General features: G+C 43.1%; 1 protein-coding gene across 1 annotated transcript in view; it reads left to right on the top strand.

Annotated features, from left to right (window-relative positions):
- crm (cramped chromatin regulator) overlaps positions 1-16,540 on the top strand; it is a 118,425-nt gene that overhangs the window by 38,435 nt on the left and 63,450 nt on the right. Inside the window, exons 6-7 of the mRNA XM_068354111.1 lie at positions 4,732-4,938; positions 10,478-10,674. Of these exons, the coding sequence (XP_068210212.1) occupies positions 4,732-4,938; positions 10,478-10,674 (404 nt within the window). The remainder of the gene's footprint in view (positions 1-4,731; positions 4,939-10,477; positions 10,675-16,540) is intronic.

The following is a 16,540-nucleotide window of genomic DNA, read 5'->3' as shown; positions in this document are numbered from 1 at the left end:
TGGCATCTCTTCTTGCTCCTCTGTCAGCCTACGCTCCCTCGGAACAAAAAACTTCATCCCTCTATCCGTAGGAAACTTCTCCGACGAGACATATATGACCAACCCTTGGCTTGACCTCGGTCTTGTTTTTTAACCCTCTGACAATAATGCTCTCCCAAAGCTTGAGTTCGCCCATCTGTTGATGTTCAGTTCTAGGGATAACTCCTTTTCACATCCTCGAGTTAATTTTTTCCCTGTAATGGGTAATCCCCTCCTATGAGTTCTAAGTACTCATATCTTTTCAATGAGGTCTGAGAATCTGCAGCTCAGCCACACAGTACTTCTTCCACCCACCTGTAGAGGTGTGAGGGCGGTTCTTTAACCTACGTAATCTGAACATTTGGTCGGACGCCCAGACACAGGCGTTACATCTTTTTTAGTAGAACAATGGGTTTCCTCAAGGTATCTATGAGCTTCTACAGACAGTTCCTCCTATAGAAGTCTCCAGTTTCGTCTTCATCAAACTCTGTTTGGCGAGGAGAAGGCATATGGTCAAACAAGCAGTTAGTCCACAGGACTTCCTGTACACGTTCGACCACTAGGACTTGTACTCCTAGATTCCAGTACATCTGTCATCAAGGAAGTGTAAAGGTTTAAAGGCCGGTCATGAATGGCAGAGGCAAGGGACAGTGACATTGACCTATCAAGCAGGACAATGACCTAGAGACTGACCATATTACATATGATCAGTGCCCAACCGCCCTCTCCATGCAAGCTATGACCAAGGAGGACCAGGCAATGGCTGCTGATGACTCAGCAGATAGATCTATAGACTCTTCCAAAACTCCCATCCTTAGCTTGCAAGGATGGTGAGGTTGCAGCGACCAAAGGAACTTAGAAATTTGTGCGGGACTCAAACCTCAGTCTGGAAATCACCAAGCAAGGACATACCATGCCAAAGGGCGGTGCTTCGGTTTCAATAGCACCTCAGGTTTTCACGAGAGTTTTTACCCATGTGTCAACCTGGTTTGACGGGATTGGCTCATTTACCAAAGACTTGAGGGTGACTGGTTGATCCTAACAGACTTTGTGGCTGACCTTCATTACCACCGAGTTTACCGTGATCTGAGGATTGAAGTAAATCTCGAGAGATATGCCTGTTTCCTTATTAGAGATGGGTATTCTTAGACATGTTCATTGTCATCAGGATGCAGAAGTTTTCTGCAGAACGATGGGGTCCAATGCAGAAGATGATGTTAGTCTCTTCCTTGCATCTTGTTGACCTTCTTCGGCCCTTCCCCGGAAAAGAAGGGGGCGCACATGCTGTACCACCTAGCCTCCGGGCTCTGGTCATAGTCCGAACGGTACCGTTATTTAAATCTTCTAGAGATGTGGACAGCCTTTCCAACAGACAAGGGTTAACCCCTTTCTGGTTTTGGGGGGGAACTCAGATTTGAGCTTCGGCTACGTTTCTGAGGCAACACTTGATGTCGACCTTGAACTTGAGCAAGAACTTATTGAAGGGAAAATAAAGTGTGGCCTGGAGGTTCACCTCCACTGTTGGAACTGTGTTGGTTTCAATCAAGAGAGTCAGCGAATCCCATGGACCGCCCTCAACGTCTCTCACTTATGGTGATTGGACAGGTAATACTTGACTTAGTTCTTGGGATCTCGGATCCCAGAATTAGAGCCCTTCAAATTAGTCCTTTATAGCATGACCAATAATCAAGATCAACGGCTACTATGCCAGGGAGAAAATGGAGGTGCTACCTCAATGAGACTACAGGAGCTCGCTCCCGATTGTCAGCACTTTTTGTCGGCTCAGGGTAGGTCAAGAGAAGGATTACCTAGAACACGTTTTTGGCTTGGAGTTGTAAGATCATGGACTGAGCGTTGAGTCCTGATCCTTCTCATAAAGGAGACAGAGCTCATAATGTTAGGGGCAGGAGTATGCCCTAGCATGGTATGAAAACTATTCTGTGACGCAGGCCTTGTCAGCGGGCTCGTTAAAACGTCAAATAACCTTTATCGCCCACTTCTAGCAAAATGTGACTCACAGGGACATAGAGACATTCTCCATTGACCTTGTGGAGCCAACACAATAAATGGTTTAAACACCTGAAACTCCTAGGTGGACAAGCTGGGGGTGCTGACCATGCTTTGCACGAATTGTTTAGCAAGGTGTTAGGATTTTTCCCTGTTACATGCGGAGCACGTATGGGAAAATCCCGGGTCAAAGACCAGCCAGTTGGTTCGGACTTCTACCATCCTAAGGGGTAAGTCAATCCTTATAAATAGCGAGGATTGTATTAATGTTGGAACAAAGAACAAATTTGGAAGTAATTTGTACTTTTCCTAATGATACAAACCTGGAGCTATTTATACAAATTGGACCCCGATAAGTCTTGCCTACCATAAAAAGTGACAATACAACACCGGTGTGTATGTGAGAGTGGGGTAGCCGGCTACCCCCCCCCCCCAGATTTCCAACTCCACTGAAAATAACATTGCTATAAGTAGCTACAGGTTTGTATCTTTAGGAAAAACACAAATTTCTTTCAAATTTGTAATTTTTTATTTTTTCAAGAAGTGAATGCTAGCTGTTGATTGTTATAAATGTGAAACGAGACACTTATAGGTTCTAAATGGACATTACATTATTATTGTTATTATTATTACAAGCTATGCTATCATCCAAGTTGAAAAAGCAAGATGCTATAAGTCCAAGGGCTCCATCAAGGAAAAATAGCCTATTATTATTATTATTATTATTATTATTATTATTATTATTATTATTATTATTATTATTATTATTATTATTATTACTTGCTAAGCTATAATCCTAGTTGGAAAAGCAGGATGCTGTAAGCCCAGTGGCCCCAACAGGGAAATTAGCCCAGTGAGGAAAGGAAACAAGGAAAAATAGAATATTTTAAGAACAGTAAGAACATTGAAATAAATCTTTCCTCCATAAACTATGAAAACTTTAACAAAACAAGAGGAAGAGAAATTAGATAAAAGTGTGTGCCTGAGTATACCCACAAGCAAGAGAACTCTAACCCAAGACAGTGAAAAACCATGGTACAGAGGCTATGGCACTACCCAAAACTAGAGAACAATGATTTGATTATGGAGTGTCCTCCTAGAAAGAGTCTCTTCTACCCTTACCAAGAGGAAAGTAGCCACTGAACAATTACAGTGCAGTAGTTAACCTCTTGAGTGAAGAAGAATTGTTTGGTAATCTCAGTGTTGTCAGGTGTTTGAGGACAAAGGAGAATGTGGTAAGAATAGGCCAGATTATTCTGTGTATGTGTAGGCAAAGACAAAATAAGCCGTAACCAGAGAGAGGGATCCAATTTAGTATTGTCTGGCTAGTCAAAGGACCCAATAACTCTCTATCAGTAGTATCTTAATGGGCGGCTGGTGCCCTGGCCAACTTATTACCTACAAATCTGACTATCATTAAACTGGTTGTAGATCAACACACTATCTGTGCTTCTTGTGAGTGGCATGATTGTTCACAATCATCTTCATGTGCCAAGTGTAGTTCAAAGCCTCTTATGCATTGTCAGGCATATGGTTGGAAAGGGGGAGGTAGAGCTCTTCCTTCTGCTCATTTGGTGTGTTTTTTATCGCCGCTTCAGCATTTACACCCCTGGCTCGGCGAATGTGCGTTATTTTCAAGGTACATTGGTGGGCTCTCAGGTTCTGGTGGTGTGTTTGCCTCATTCCATCAAAGGTTGTAGGCTGTTCTCCATATGTGCATACTGCTGACGATGTTTGTGGCGTACTTAGATCTTACAGGTAGGCTAGGCTCCCCTCCCAGTGCCAGTTTCTCCCTCGATGATGCCATTGGTGAAGGATGGTGGTTTGTATGTCGTGTTGAAACTAATCACAAATTTTTGAAGTAATTCACATTTTTTAGCTATACAAAATTTCCCTCCTCAACTGCCACCCCAATCAGTCCTGAGATGAAAGGTCACAAGTGAAGAGCTTTTGACAGGTGAGGGGCTGGGTTTATCGCCCTTAGTCACGCCTGTCGCGTAACAGCTCATTAAACAATTCAACGGTTGTCTAGCTCGTGCTGAAAACATATGACAAACCTAAAGGACTCTAGTTTGTATAGCTAAGAAAAATACAAATTTTTTTAAATCTTACATATAACTTTTTGCTGTCAGTGTTTTTATTAGTATTCCTTGTATCAAGGAAATTATAATCTTGTCTCTTTATATAACCTTTTCTTCAGTCAAATGATTTTTACTGAATTGGGATAATTGCTTTGTTTATTATATGTTACCAATTCAGAGTGCAAAGCTCTCCATGGTTTTATTTTGCATAATTCCTCATTGAGTAGAATTAGGTAGTGCTGTACCATAATTGCTTCAAAGTTATTCATGTTTTTGAGATTTTAGGAAATCTAATTTATTTACAAACTTTTTAGTGCGAATTAAAGTTATTTTGATTTATCATTTGTGATTTTTATCAAATAACTTTGAATCAATTAGTTAGTTCTTTAAAACATTACTTGCAACAGAATCTGTGATATTCATTGTACTTTGATGCTTTAGATAGTGATCAGATATTATAATTAATCCTTGCTTTCCCCATAGCAGTGAGTGGGGAGAGTATGCTTAAAAAGATCATCTATGATATAGAAAGTTTTTTCATTCTATGCTCTGTTAAGCATAAAATATTTAGGTTCTTCAGGAGGACTACCTGTAAGTTCCTTTACTTTTCTTTTTTTTTGCACAGGAGTCAAGAAAGCTACCCAGGAACTCTACGGTCTCATTAATTATGGGGAATTACGAAAAAAGATCGGAAGTATCTTGGACGAACGTAAGGCTCAAAAGCTTCAGGAACTCATCAGGAAAGGATCCACGAGTGTGAGGGTGAAAGGGAAGAGTGTGAGGGTTCGTACACCCATTTGCCGTGCCTTGAAAAAGTTGAATCAGATTGAAGGTACTGTAAGGTTAATAACCATATGTAATGGCATGGGAGTTGCATGGGCACATTAGGTGCGTACAAGTTTCAGCAGGGGATATAGCAAACACATTAGGCTACAGGCATGTCAAGATTTCAACATAAAAAAAACTATGATAGTTTGTAACATACTGTACATATGCAATCGAGTGTAAAAGATATAAGTAGGCGCTGAAGGGGTATGAATTTAATTGTTGAAATATGAATGCAGCTATTTATGGGGAGTTTCCAGCTAAAGTTGGTGCATATTAAATTTTAAAAGAAGCAGTTATTATCTTCTGTCTTTTGTATGTTATTATTTTTAGTATTGTATTAACAATGCCATTTTAGAAAGAATTTGGTCCTGTTAATATTATTATTATTAGCGAAGCTACAACCCTAGTTGGAAAAGCAAGGTGTAATAAGCCCAAGGGCTCCAAAAGGGAAAAATAGATGAAATAGATGTGCATAGTCTTGATAATGGTTGTAGATCAGCATAAGAAAATAGAGGAAACTATAGAAGAGAATCCTTACTAATTGAAATGAGGAAGAGTGAGAATTAGCATGAATAGAGGACCCATCTAAAACAAAATTTGGTGAAGTACTTGATGTTATCTACATTAGGAAGCTAATGTTTGAGACTCAAGAAATTATAAAATATCGTGGGCGACATTAGTTCCACTGCAATTGTGGTCAAATGGGTCAGGTATTAACTTCAGTCTTATAAAGATCTTTGGACAGAATCTTAGATATAGTTTTGTAGCCATATTTTTTTTAAAGTAAGTTGAGTAGGAAGGGAAGGGTTAAAGGGAGAGAGTTATATGGTAACTATTTTTTATTAGTTTTAGCTTTGTATGAGTACGTGTGCTTATTCTTGGTATCCATCAATGACCACTGATGTTATGGTACCAGATGATAACAAATTGTTCTTGGTAGCGATCAAATGAAATCTGGTAACAAAAATAATATTAATAAAAAAAAAATCCCTTGCAAATGGTTGTCAAAAGTGAACCCAGTATCATTATAGAATAACGTAGAGGTGCATGTTTTTTAAATGATTTTTTTTTTTTCTGTAGAATTGTGTAATTTTTTATAAATATACCGTAGGAGTGTATATGATTACCATTACAGTGTAGTTAATCTCTCCCTATCATTTTTAAATGATGAAATTTTCATATTAAAATTTTGTATTTTTATGCTCACCAGATGTTCATATTGCCTCTTGTTTGGAAGCCCGGTTTAATCGACATTTTATAATCCATTTTTTCACTTCAATAAATGCTTGCCCTTAACAAAGGAATGATATCTTTTAGCAGTAAGTGGTAAGAAGTCCAGGGTTGGCATATCAGATTATTTTTGTGTCCAGTTATCTCCGTTGACCGACTGCAATTGTGCCCTCTCCAGATTTTTTACAAATGGCTCATTGAGTTGTATTTCCATGGTTTAGTTAGCAATTACTGCCTGGAATATGAATGAATTATTTCTGGGAGATCATGATCAGCATTCTCTTTACAAGGGAAATAATACTGTGTTTCAAGTAATCATTGTGAAGAGTGTGTTTCTCTTGGTGCCACTCATTGAAAAGATTCTTTCAATGGTTACTGATCAAATTATCAGTGCTAAGCACAAAAGGAAAAATGCTTTAAAGCAAGGATGACGACAATAATGACACGCCTTCACCTTTGCCCAACACAAATTTCGGTCTTTAGTTGTTAGCGATGAGCTTCACAAGCTCTTGACATCATTTGCTTCCTTTGTTGTATTTTAGAAGTCTAGTGAATCATCCCTTATTTATAATAATACTGGCCATTCTCCCGCATTCCCAAATCTTACCCCCCCCCAGGTCAATCTAATACTGTATTGATAGCATTTAATTTGGTAAGGGTTCTGAAAGTATGCTGTGCTCTTCAGATTTGGAAGCCTTTTAGTGATTAGTGGGCTTTGGCCAGGTACAGCACAAAGACTTTCTTTGGGTTATGACCCTGATACTGCTAACCCACAATTAAATGAAAGTCTCCATTTGGAAACTTAAATTTCTGGTTAAGACCCCTTGGTTGCCTCTGGGCAAGGGGACCCAACAAGCTACACATATTTGTATAACTTAATTTTTGAGGAATCCGGGTGAGGTTATTGAAAGGATAACTAACAAAATTATAAACGAATATTTTGTAAAGCAAATAATGAAAAAAAAATCTAATACTCTACCCTCAGTATATTATACACAAAGGCAAGTAAAATGAGAACCTTAAAGATACATCATTAACAAAAATGGGTTGAAATACAACTTAAATGGAGACACAAGATATAATTACACACATAATTGTAAGAAGACCCACTATACTGTCTGGCCGGTTCATAGATGGCATTTGCATGTACTTTTAGTGGAATGTCAATTATGCCATTTTGTTTGTCATCTGAGTACAAACTCAGATGACAAGCAGTAACTTTATATTACTATAATAAAGCTTTGCTGTACATACTCACTTTAAGGGTAATATCAGGGCAACAGGACCACAGACTTGCCTGTCATTTCTTATGATCAGAACTGTCCGTAAACTGGGCCTACAATTCACTCTCTAATAGCCCATTTGCAGTCTGGAACTTTGCTAAAATCATGTTACACAACTCAACAAAGAATCTGGTGAGGAGGAAGCACTCCCAGTGAAGCTTTTTCCTGAGCCTGATAATCAGAAGTTCAAGGTACTGTCAGGTCCATGAGCTGCAACGGAATTGAAATGGATGGAGAGTGGAAACGCCCAGGAATGGAAGAACCTTGAGGAGGATCATTGAAGTGGAAGCAGATAAAGCCTCACTTATCTTTGCAATAACCGAGGCATCTACAAGGGACGTGAGCTGCCCTAATCCAAGCGTACTGGTAACCTGCTTAGCAGAACTTGTCCTGGAGCTAACCTAGCAAGCTGACCAAACTCCAGGATAGCACCCAAATGATTCCTTCCTGCAAAGACTGAAGTCTCCTCTAAGGATCCCTGAAGTAAGGCTGCCTACTCTTCAGGGTCTACGTCATCCTTCATACCAAAATCTACAACTTTGAAGGGGGCCTGTTCCAACATGACCCCTCTGGCAAAACCTCTTCCTTCCCAATCAAATATTGTTGGGTAGATGAGATCCCTAAATTCTTTACTGGGTAAATGCTTGGCGGAACTCACGATCTTAGCAAATGCTTTCACTCACATTGAAAGGAGATAAGTAGCACTTTCTCTCAAGATCGCTACTTGTGAATTCATATTCTGGGCAGAATGAATCCTCTGCAAACAAAATGGACAGTTTACAGAGTCCCAAACCTTCTAACCTTCTCCAGGATGCACAACAGTCATTATCATAGCAGCACGGCTCGTGACACCCCCTGGGGCTATCCAGATTATCACATCTACTTTGGTTACATTTAACCTTGATTTTACTCATTTGTAATAAGAAAAATTATCAGTAACAACATTATTTATTTTATTACCCCCCTACCTTTGAGACCTTACTAGTACTCGGAGAGAATAGGCTCAGTAAACATCTAATCCCTTCCCCTAACTATCCTTAAGATATTTGCCCCTTAACAAATGATGGGTAAATAAAGAGAGCCATACTCTTTCCTATCAACAAAGTAGTCAAAACTCGTGGGTTACCAGACCAATGTGTAGGAAAAGGTTATAGGAAGAAAAATGATGTGGAAATAAGTACTTGATTGAGAATATTATAACTTGGATGACTTGCAATTTGCCTCTAATTATCAAATAATCTCCCCTTCGACAAATTGAGAGTAAGGAAAAGGAGTTGCAATTAGGTCAAACTCTTTCCCCTAACTACAGTACGTGGTAGTCAAATCCATGTCTTAAAAAATTCAGTTGGTCATAATCTAGAGGCCAAGTTGTATCAGCCTATTAATCCTTATGATAGATAGATAGAGATAGTGGGTTGCTGGAGTCACAGTATCTCCTTTGCTCCGTTATTGGACCAGGCAGTTTGAAATTTCCACAGGAAAAGAACCAACCAGTTTGGATCTAAGAGGACTTCCAACCCACAAATCAGTGAGACCATATTTTGAAGGTTGAAAATTTTTTATACACATAGAATGAGTACCAATTTAAAAGTGAATTATGTTTTTTCTGCTATGCAAACCTGAGTCCTTTAGAGTTAAACCTTCCACCTGAACCACCCCTTTTAGTCCTGTGTTGAAGGTCAAAAGTGGAGTGCTTCCTACTGGGGGATTGTTACTTGCCCACCTGCACTGGCTGTTGCTAACTACCTCGCCAACGAATTCAGCGGCTGTTTCAACTCCACAGAAGAAATTTACAGATTTTAATGTACATCAGTTTGTATAGCTAGAAAAATGCAAATTACTTTCAAAATTTGTTATTTTTACAACCATTACGAAGAAGTTTTGGAAGGAAGTGAAGAAAGTAAGGAAGGCTGGTTCAAGAATTGAAGAGACAGTGAAAGATGGAAATGGAAGGTTGTTAAAAGGAGAGGAGGCAAGGAAAAGTTTGGCGGAGTATTTTGAAAGTTTACTGAATGTTGAGGATAATAGGGAGGCAGATATTATTGCTGTTGCAGGTGTTGAGGTGCCGGTGATGGGATATGAGAATGAGAGAGAGATTACAAGAAAGTGAGGAGAGCACTAGATGAAACAAGAGTAGGAAAAGCATCTGGTATGGATGGTGTGAGAGCTGAGATGTTGAAGGAAGGGGGTGTGACTGAACTTGAATGGTTGGTGAGATTGTTTAATGTGTGTTTTGTATTGTCAATGGTACCAGTAGATTGGGTTTGTGCGTGTGTTGTACCACTATATAAGGGTAAGGGAGATGTGCATGAGTGTTGTAATTCAAGACGTATTACTTTGTTGAGTGTAGTTGGGAAAAAAAAAAAAAAAACCTGCTGCTTCCTCCGGTGCCTTGGATGACCGCGGAGGTAGCAGCAATAGGGGATTCAGCGTTATGAAGCTTCATCTGTGGTGGATAATGGGGGAGGGTGGGCTGTGCCATCCTAGCAGTACCAGCCGAACTCGGTTGAGTCCCTTTTCAGGCTGGGAGGAACGTAGAGAGGAGAAGTCCCCTTTTTTTGTTTCATTTGTTTTATGTCGGCTACCCCCCCCAAAATTGGGGGAAGTGCCTTGGTATATACAGTATATGTACAACCATTATGTAAGATACATTGCTTATTTTTTTTATAGTTTTGTCAAATATTCCATGTTATTTCTGGGCAATCATGCATTATCTTTTTTTATTCACACTTTAGTTTCATCCTTGGCTTATTAAGAGATCTCAAGTCAAATTTCAAGTCATATTCTGGAAATAATGGATTTCCTTAATTTTTTCCAGCAATAATTTTTATTTTCATCCCTATGATTTATAGTATAAGGATTCTGTTTAGAGAACAGCACCTCTTCTTGAGCATATAAAGATATTTATATTCTGGATGAACTCTTATGAGAGAAAATGGCGAAATATCTTATTAGTGTACAGGAGGTACAAATTAATTTTATATGTCACACATGATTGTGGGGTAATGTCCATGATATATTTTGTTACAGAACACCGAGAGCATCGTGAGATACGAGTGCCTCGAAGTATTGTCCTTGAAATACTGCCGCTGACTATGGAAGCTTGGTGCCGGGTGCAAGGGCTAGCACATAACCCCCGTGTCCGTGTCACTACGTCTCCTCAGAAGCCTTTGTCAACCGTTCTGTCTCATCTTCAAGAAAAATGGAGAAATGCAAATATGAAACTTGTATCCTTTTATAATTTGGAAAAGTGAATTTATCGTAATCTTTTGTTCTATATACAGTACTGCACTGTTCTGTACTGTCTTTGTAAATGTTAAAAATTGGTATTAATTTAGAATTTTTATTGGTTGAATGCTGGTTAAAACAAAGCTGTCTCATTAAGTAGTACTATTTATTTGTTGCCAATTCATATAATGCATTATGTTTAATTTTGCCAATGTATACTGTAAAATAACTTATATTTAAGGATTAGAATTTTAGGTTTTACAACTAGAAGATATTAGGCTCTAATCAGATTTGTTACTTAAAGTTTGCTCGCTTCTGACAAAGAAAATCTTAATTAGAACCTTTAATTTAGATTTAGTCAAATGCTTTTGAAATTTTGTTTGTTCCGTAACTGGAATACAAACCACGCTATTTATTAGGGGTATTTCTTTCGGCGGAGCTGAAATGACGAGCCATTAAAATTTAGCGAGGGTTAACTACCCACATTGCTAGTTGGGGGGGGGGGGGGGGGGTTTACCTTGCTACCACTCCCACTCACACATCTGCGATTTAGTTCACTTTACTTTTAGCTTGGATGGAGAGAGGTTGTTTCCGTTCTTCCCCCTCGCCTATTCTGGACTGCCATTAATTTTTGTCTTTTAACTTGATTTTTCTTATGTATATATACATATATATATGAAAAGATCTCTCTCCACTTGATACCTCTATTCCAGCGATAGCGGAATCCTCGAGTAAATGCAAGAGGAAAAGACCCCCTTTCCAGTTTCAACAGGAAAAGACGATCGCTCAACCTTGAGCCTTTGCCTTCAAACTGAAAGGAAGGGACCTCCTCTCATCGCTAGACCTTTCCTAACTCATACGGACTTACAACTTGCCTTTCCCCAGTCAGAATTGAGACCTTCCTCTCAGAACATGGTTCAAATTCCCTGGTCTCTAAAGAGACCTCCTTATGTTCCACTTCACCAGGCAACAAATTTTCACCTGGTTTAAGAAGACAATTTCCTACACACACTGACAGCAGCCATACGAGTCAAGGAACTTCATGGTCTCTTTTTCGACATCGCCCATTAATGAGAAGGGTGAAAGGCAACGTCTAGTTTCGTCCCCGAGTATGTCGCCAGACACAGTCTCCAGAGGTGAGGGATCCTACACAAGTCTCCACTTGGTAACGGACGATCTTAATCATCTGTTACTGTACCCAGGGTAAGGTATCAGACTCTACCTTAAGAGAACGGCAGCAGCCCACCCGGGTAAGGTATCAGACTCTACCTTAAGAGAACGGCAGCAGCCCACCTGGGTCCCTTGTCTTGTCATCAGCACTGGGAGAGACTAAAGGAGGATCACCAAAACATCATCCCTACTGGATTTACAGTGTCACCAATTATGCCTTGAATCCAGAGCCTCACCCAACATGACGTCTCACGATGTCATGCCCCTGACCCTTCTAAGCAGATTGCCCTGTGACGCAGTTTTTACAAGAAGGGATGTGAATGCTCCAGGTGACTTTCACAACCTTTCTCCTGCAAGACGTGACCCACAGGAACTTGATACGATCTCTATCGGTCCGGTGGTGGCTGCACAACAGCTGGTTGTATACCCCGCTCACTCACACCTCTCAGCTGAGTAACCACTTTACTTTATGGCTCGGTAGAGGACGGACATGCTTCCTTTCTCTCCTGCAAAGACTTGCCTTGATTGTTTTTCTGTTTAGTTTATTCTTTTGTGTGTGTTTTTATGTTATACATATATATGCGTGTATATATGGAAACATACTCTTATACTGTTAAATACTTGTAACTTTAATTACTGTTGACAAACTTGACAACGTATCCGGCGGACTCCGCTGCAAGGGAGTTGTCATTGTGTTGATACTCCTCCCCTTCCTTGCCGCCCTCCCCTGAGTGGGTGGCCGGGTGTTCCTTAACACTCCTATGTGTATTTTTAGTACTTGAGTTAGAGTTTATAATAGTTCCCCTCTCTTTTGAAGAATTCCCATGCAAAGGTGACTTACTCTCTGAATAGTTCATGTTTTGCAGCGGAGTTATGGATTGTAATTCATCACAACTTTTATTTCCTTTTCTACAGATAGCAGCGACCTGGAAAGGAAACCTATGGTTTCGGCCGCTCCGGTCAATGTCCTGCACTTCTTGTGGCAGCTCGTCAGCTGCCCACCTTACGAGGTAGCATTTGTTGCCAACCTTCAACTTGAACAAGGCTTGTTGATGGAAAGCATAGAGTGCTGCCAGGTGGTTCGCCTCCAGGGGTTGGAGAACCTTCCCTTACGAGGGAGTGTTAACCTTTCCCGGAGTTGGGCTGCTCCCCCTTCCGTGGGAGAGCTTCCCTACATCAGCCGTTCAGCAACCTTTCCTTTTTCGGGAAGAATTGCTGATAGCTCGACGAGATCTGCTCCTGCTATTTCGTCGCCGAAGATTGTGCTTCTTCCCCTTGAGCTGGGGAAAAGCAAGTCCAAGGCTTGTTCCTCCTTTGGGGGAACCCCTCTCTCGTTCGCGAGAAAGATCTTTACGCCCATGCTTTTTCCCACTGAGCTGGGAGAAATGTTGTTTTAGGTGATATTTCTCTTGTTCGCGAGCGAGATTATTACGCCTACGCTTTTTTCCCATAGAGCTGGAAGAAAGCTTGTCTTAGGCGATGTCCTTCTTCGGGAAGACTTCTCTCTTGTTCGCGAGAGAGATTATTGTGTTTACACTTTTTTCCCATAGAGCTAGGAGAAAGCTTATCTTAAGGCGATGACCTCCTTCTGGAGGACTTCTCTCTCATTCGTGAGAGACATTATTACGCCTACGCTGTTTTCTCATAGAGCTTGGAGAAAGCTTGTCTTAGGCGATGTCCTCCTTCGGGAGAACTTTCCTCTCATTCGCGAGATAAAAATTTATGTTCAGTCCTTGTGTTAGAGCTCCGGTTCGTCGGTTAGGCCTTGAGGAGTTTGCTGATCCACCACGGCCGGTGGCAGAGCTTTCTCTGAAGCAGGTTTCCCTTTGGGGGAACGAGTCTCTCGTTCTTGAGAGAAGACCGCCCTTGGGCATCGGTTGTCCCCCCCACGCTTATGGTCCTCCTCCAGGGGCGGAGCGAGAGTCTTGTGTTAAGCAACGTTCTCCTGCGGGAGAACAAACCTCCCCAGCGAAGGAGATATCTTTAGAGCGATGTTAGTCTCCCCCTCGGGTGGAGTGTGCTCAGCGTTCCTCTCCAGAGGATCGTAGGGTGGAAGGGGTTGTGACCCCTCTCCATCTTGGACGTTCTTCTTGTGCTGTGAGTAGACGTCTGTTTGAACCAGCTGGTTCTCCTCGCAGTTATGCTGAGCTTTTGGGCTCTCGTAACGATGGTTACTCTGATCCTTCGGGCTCTCGTACCATTAGTCACACTGACCCATCGGTGTCTTGTGAGAAGAAAACTTCGGTTTCCTGTTGCACTATCTCTCCGGGGTCTCACAACACAGGTTGCTGAACCCTCGGGCTCTCATGTCTCTAGTCACGCTCACACATCGGTGTCTTGTGACAGGGAAACTTCGGTTTCTCGTTGTTCTGACCCTTTGGGGTCTCGTAACACAGATCACGCTGAACCTTCGGGTTTCGTGACTATCGTCATCAAGAGTCTTACTTATATGACAGAGAGTTTTTGGACTCTCATCGTTTAGAGCATTCGCGCGTCCTGCGCTTCCCTGAACCTCTGGGTTATTGTAGTAGGGAGTTCTCTCCTTATCGTGTGACCTCTATGGGCTCACACAATCACGCTGAACCTACTGGTTCTCGTGAAACAGTGTGTCTTTGGACTCTCGTCGCGCGAAGCGTTTGTGCGCGACCAACATTACGCACATGACCATCGTAATCAAGAGTTGTTCCAACACAAATACTTACCTCGAGCTACTTTCTTAGGAGTAACCTGTAATCTCCTCTCTACCGACCAGAGTTTCGTGTAGTATACCCTATACCCTTTTTCTATGGAGGGCTAACCCGGGAGTGAGAGAACGTGCCCGGAGGGTAGCCTTAAGCTAGGTCGAGGTCCGCTTGGGTCCCGTTAGTCAGTAAGTTCTCTGGTCGCGGCGTGATACCATACTCTCACGTCGCTCTCGTCTCTCTCGACCCTTTGTGTCCGCCTTGTGTGTCCCGCGTGGTATCTTTGTGCTTATCCCTTGTGTTCTTGCGTGTTCACTATCCTTCCTTGTGCTTCCCAAGTGTATCCCTTTGATTCCCTTCGTTCCTGTGCCTTGTGGTTGTGTGCTATGGAGCAGATCCGCCGTTGTCCTGGGCCTAGAGCCGGAAAGTCGTGTGGAGCGTTCCTTTCCAAGTCCGAAGTAGACCCTCACTCCCTTTGCTCTTCCTGTAGGGGCAGGATGTGCTCGCCATCGGATACGTGCAATGAGTGTGTTAGTTGTAGTGAGATACAGTGGGTGCATTACGGCACTAAGAAGAAGTCGTCGTCGAAACGTTCACCAGGAAATCTAGCATCTCTTCGCCGTTACTGTCACCCAGTGGACGGTCCGACGGGGCTTCTGTCTCGACTTCCCCTACCCAGAGTAGGGGACGAGGTAAGTCCGTTGCGGGGAAAGAGCCGAGGGTTCTTCCCCAGTAGTCTAATGTGTGTGAAGTGGGGGTTGCTGGGACTTCTCAGGCTAGTGGGGGGCCTGGTAGTGCTGTGTCTAGGGGCTCTGGAGACTCTGCCCTTGTGCTTGGGGGGCACGTTTCCTCCTCCGACCCCTTGTGGTGTAGTAATGTTGTGCCTGTTTCTTCGCCCGCTTCGTGGGCCTGTGTTTCAGGTTCTTCAGCAGCTGGCGACGCCCAGGGTAAGTTGGACTCCATGGTAAGTGAGCCCTTCGGGTGGAAGCTCCCTAAAACGCCAGGTAGGTCCCCAATGCGGATGGAAGAGGGCCTGGATACCTGGTTTCCTAGTGTAGGGCGCCAAACCTCTTTTCCAGCTCCTCTGACGGCAGTTCCAGAAACCTTCCTACAACCCTCGCAGCAAGTCGCGATGCCCTCCGTAGCCCCCGCTTCTGCCCGTTGTGCGGGTGGTACAGTTTCGTCGGGCTCTTCGGATGGTGGGGCTTCGTTCTCTTCAGAAGAGGAAACCCGGAGGAGACATCGGCGCCGGAGGGAGCGGTCCAGGAGCAGGCGTTCCCGCTCAAGATCCCGTTCGAGGTTCAGTAAGAGACGGTCCCGCTCTCCACAGAGGAAGTACAGGAGGAGTAGGTCCCCCGATGGTGATTGGGTCTTCGTTCCCCGTAAGTCTGAATTGCAGCATTCCCCGGACCGGCAGTCCAGGGATTTCTCGCCACGAAGGCCATCCTCCAGACGCAGATATGACCCTCGCAGGGAGAAATGCGAGAAGGCAGGCGTAAGGCCGCGAAGCTAACGGTTCACCCCGCCCAGCGGGGGGAACCGTGCTTCCTTACGGGCAGCCTGGCCGAATCAGCACAGCCGGTTCGGCCCTTGGACTTAAAGGAACGGTTCCCTCCGTCGGGTCAGCCCACGGGATCCGCGTCCTCGTCCCCCAGAGAGGATACACGAACGGTAGTCCTCGCCGGCACGGCGATGCCAGTTTTGACCCCCGAACCTGGTGCGGAGGTTTCTGCCGGGGAAGACCGGTACCACCGCAGGGGAGTGCCCATTATTCCAGAACCGAAGCGCCCGGTGGGAGTGCCTGGTGACCCGGCTCCTCGGGATCAGGCCGAAGGTTCTGCGGACGGGAGAAAAGGTTCCCCGACCGAGGACTCGGCCTATCGGAAGGTTATAGGCCTGATTCGAAGGCATCATAGGATTGAAGAACCGGTTCCAACCGATGAGGACTACTGGAGGTCCAGCCTGACCCGCTTGATTCAGGCACCCGTCCAACAGAAAACCTCCCTGGCCCTGC

Source organism: Palaemon carinicauda, chromosome 30 (assembly GCF_036898095.1).
Source record: "Palaemon carinicauda isolate YSFRI2023 chromosome 30, ASM3689809v2, whole genome shotgun sequence".
Lineage (NCBI taxonomy): Eukaryota > Metazoa > Arthropoda > Malacostraca > Decapoda > Palaemonidae > Palaemon > Palaemon carinicauda.
Note: the sequence above shows the minus strand (reverse complement) of the source record. Positions and strands in the feature narration are given on the sequence as shown.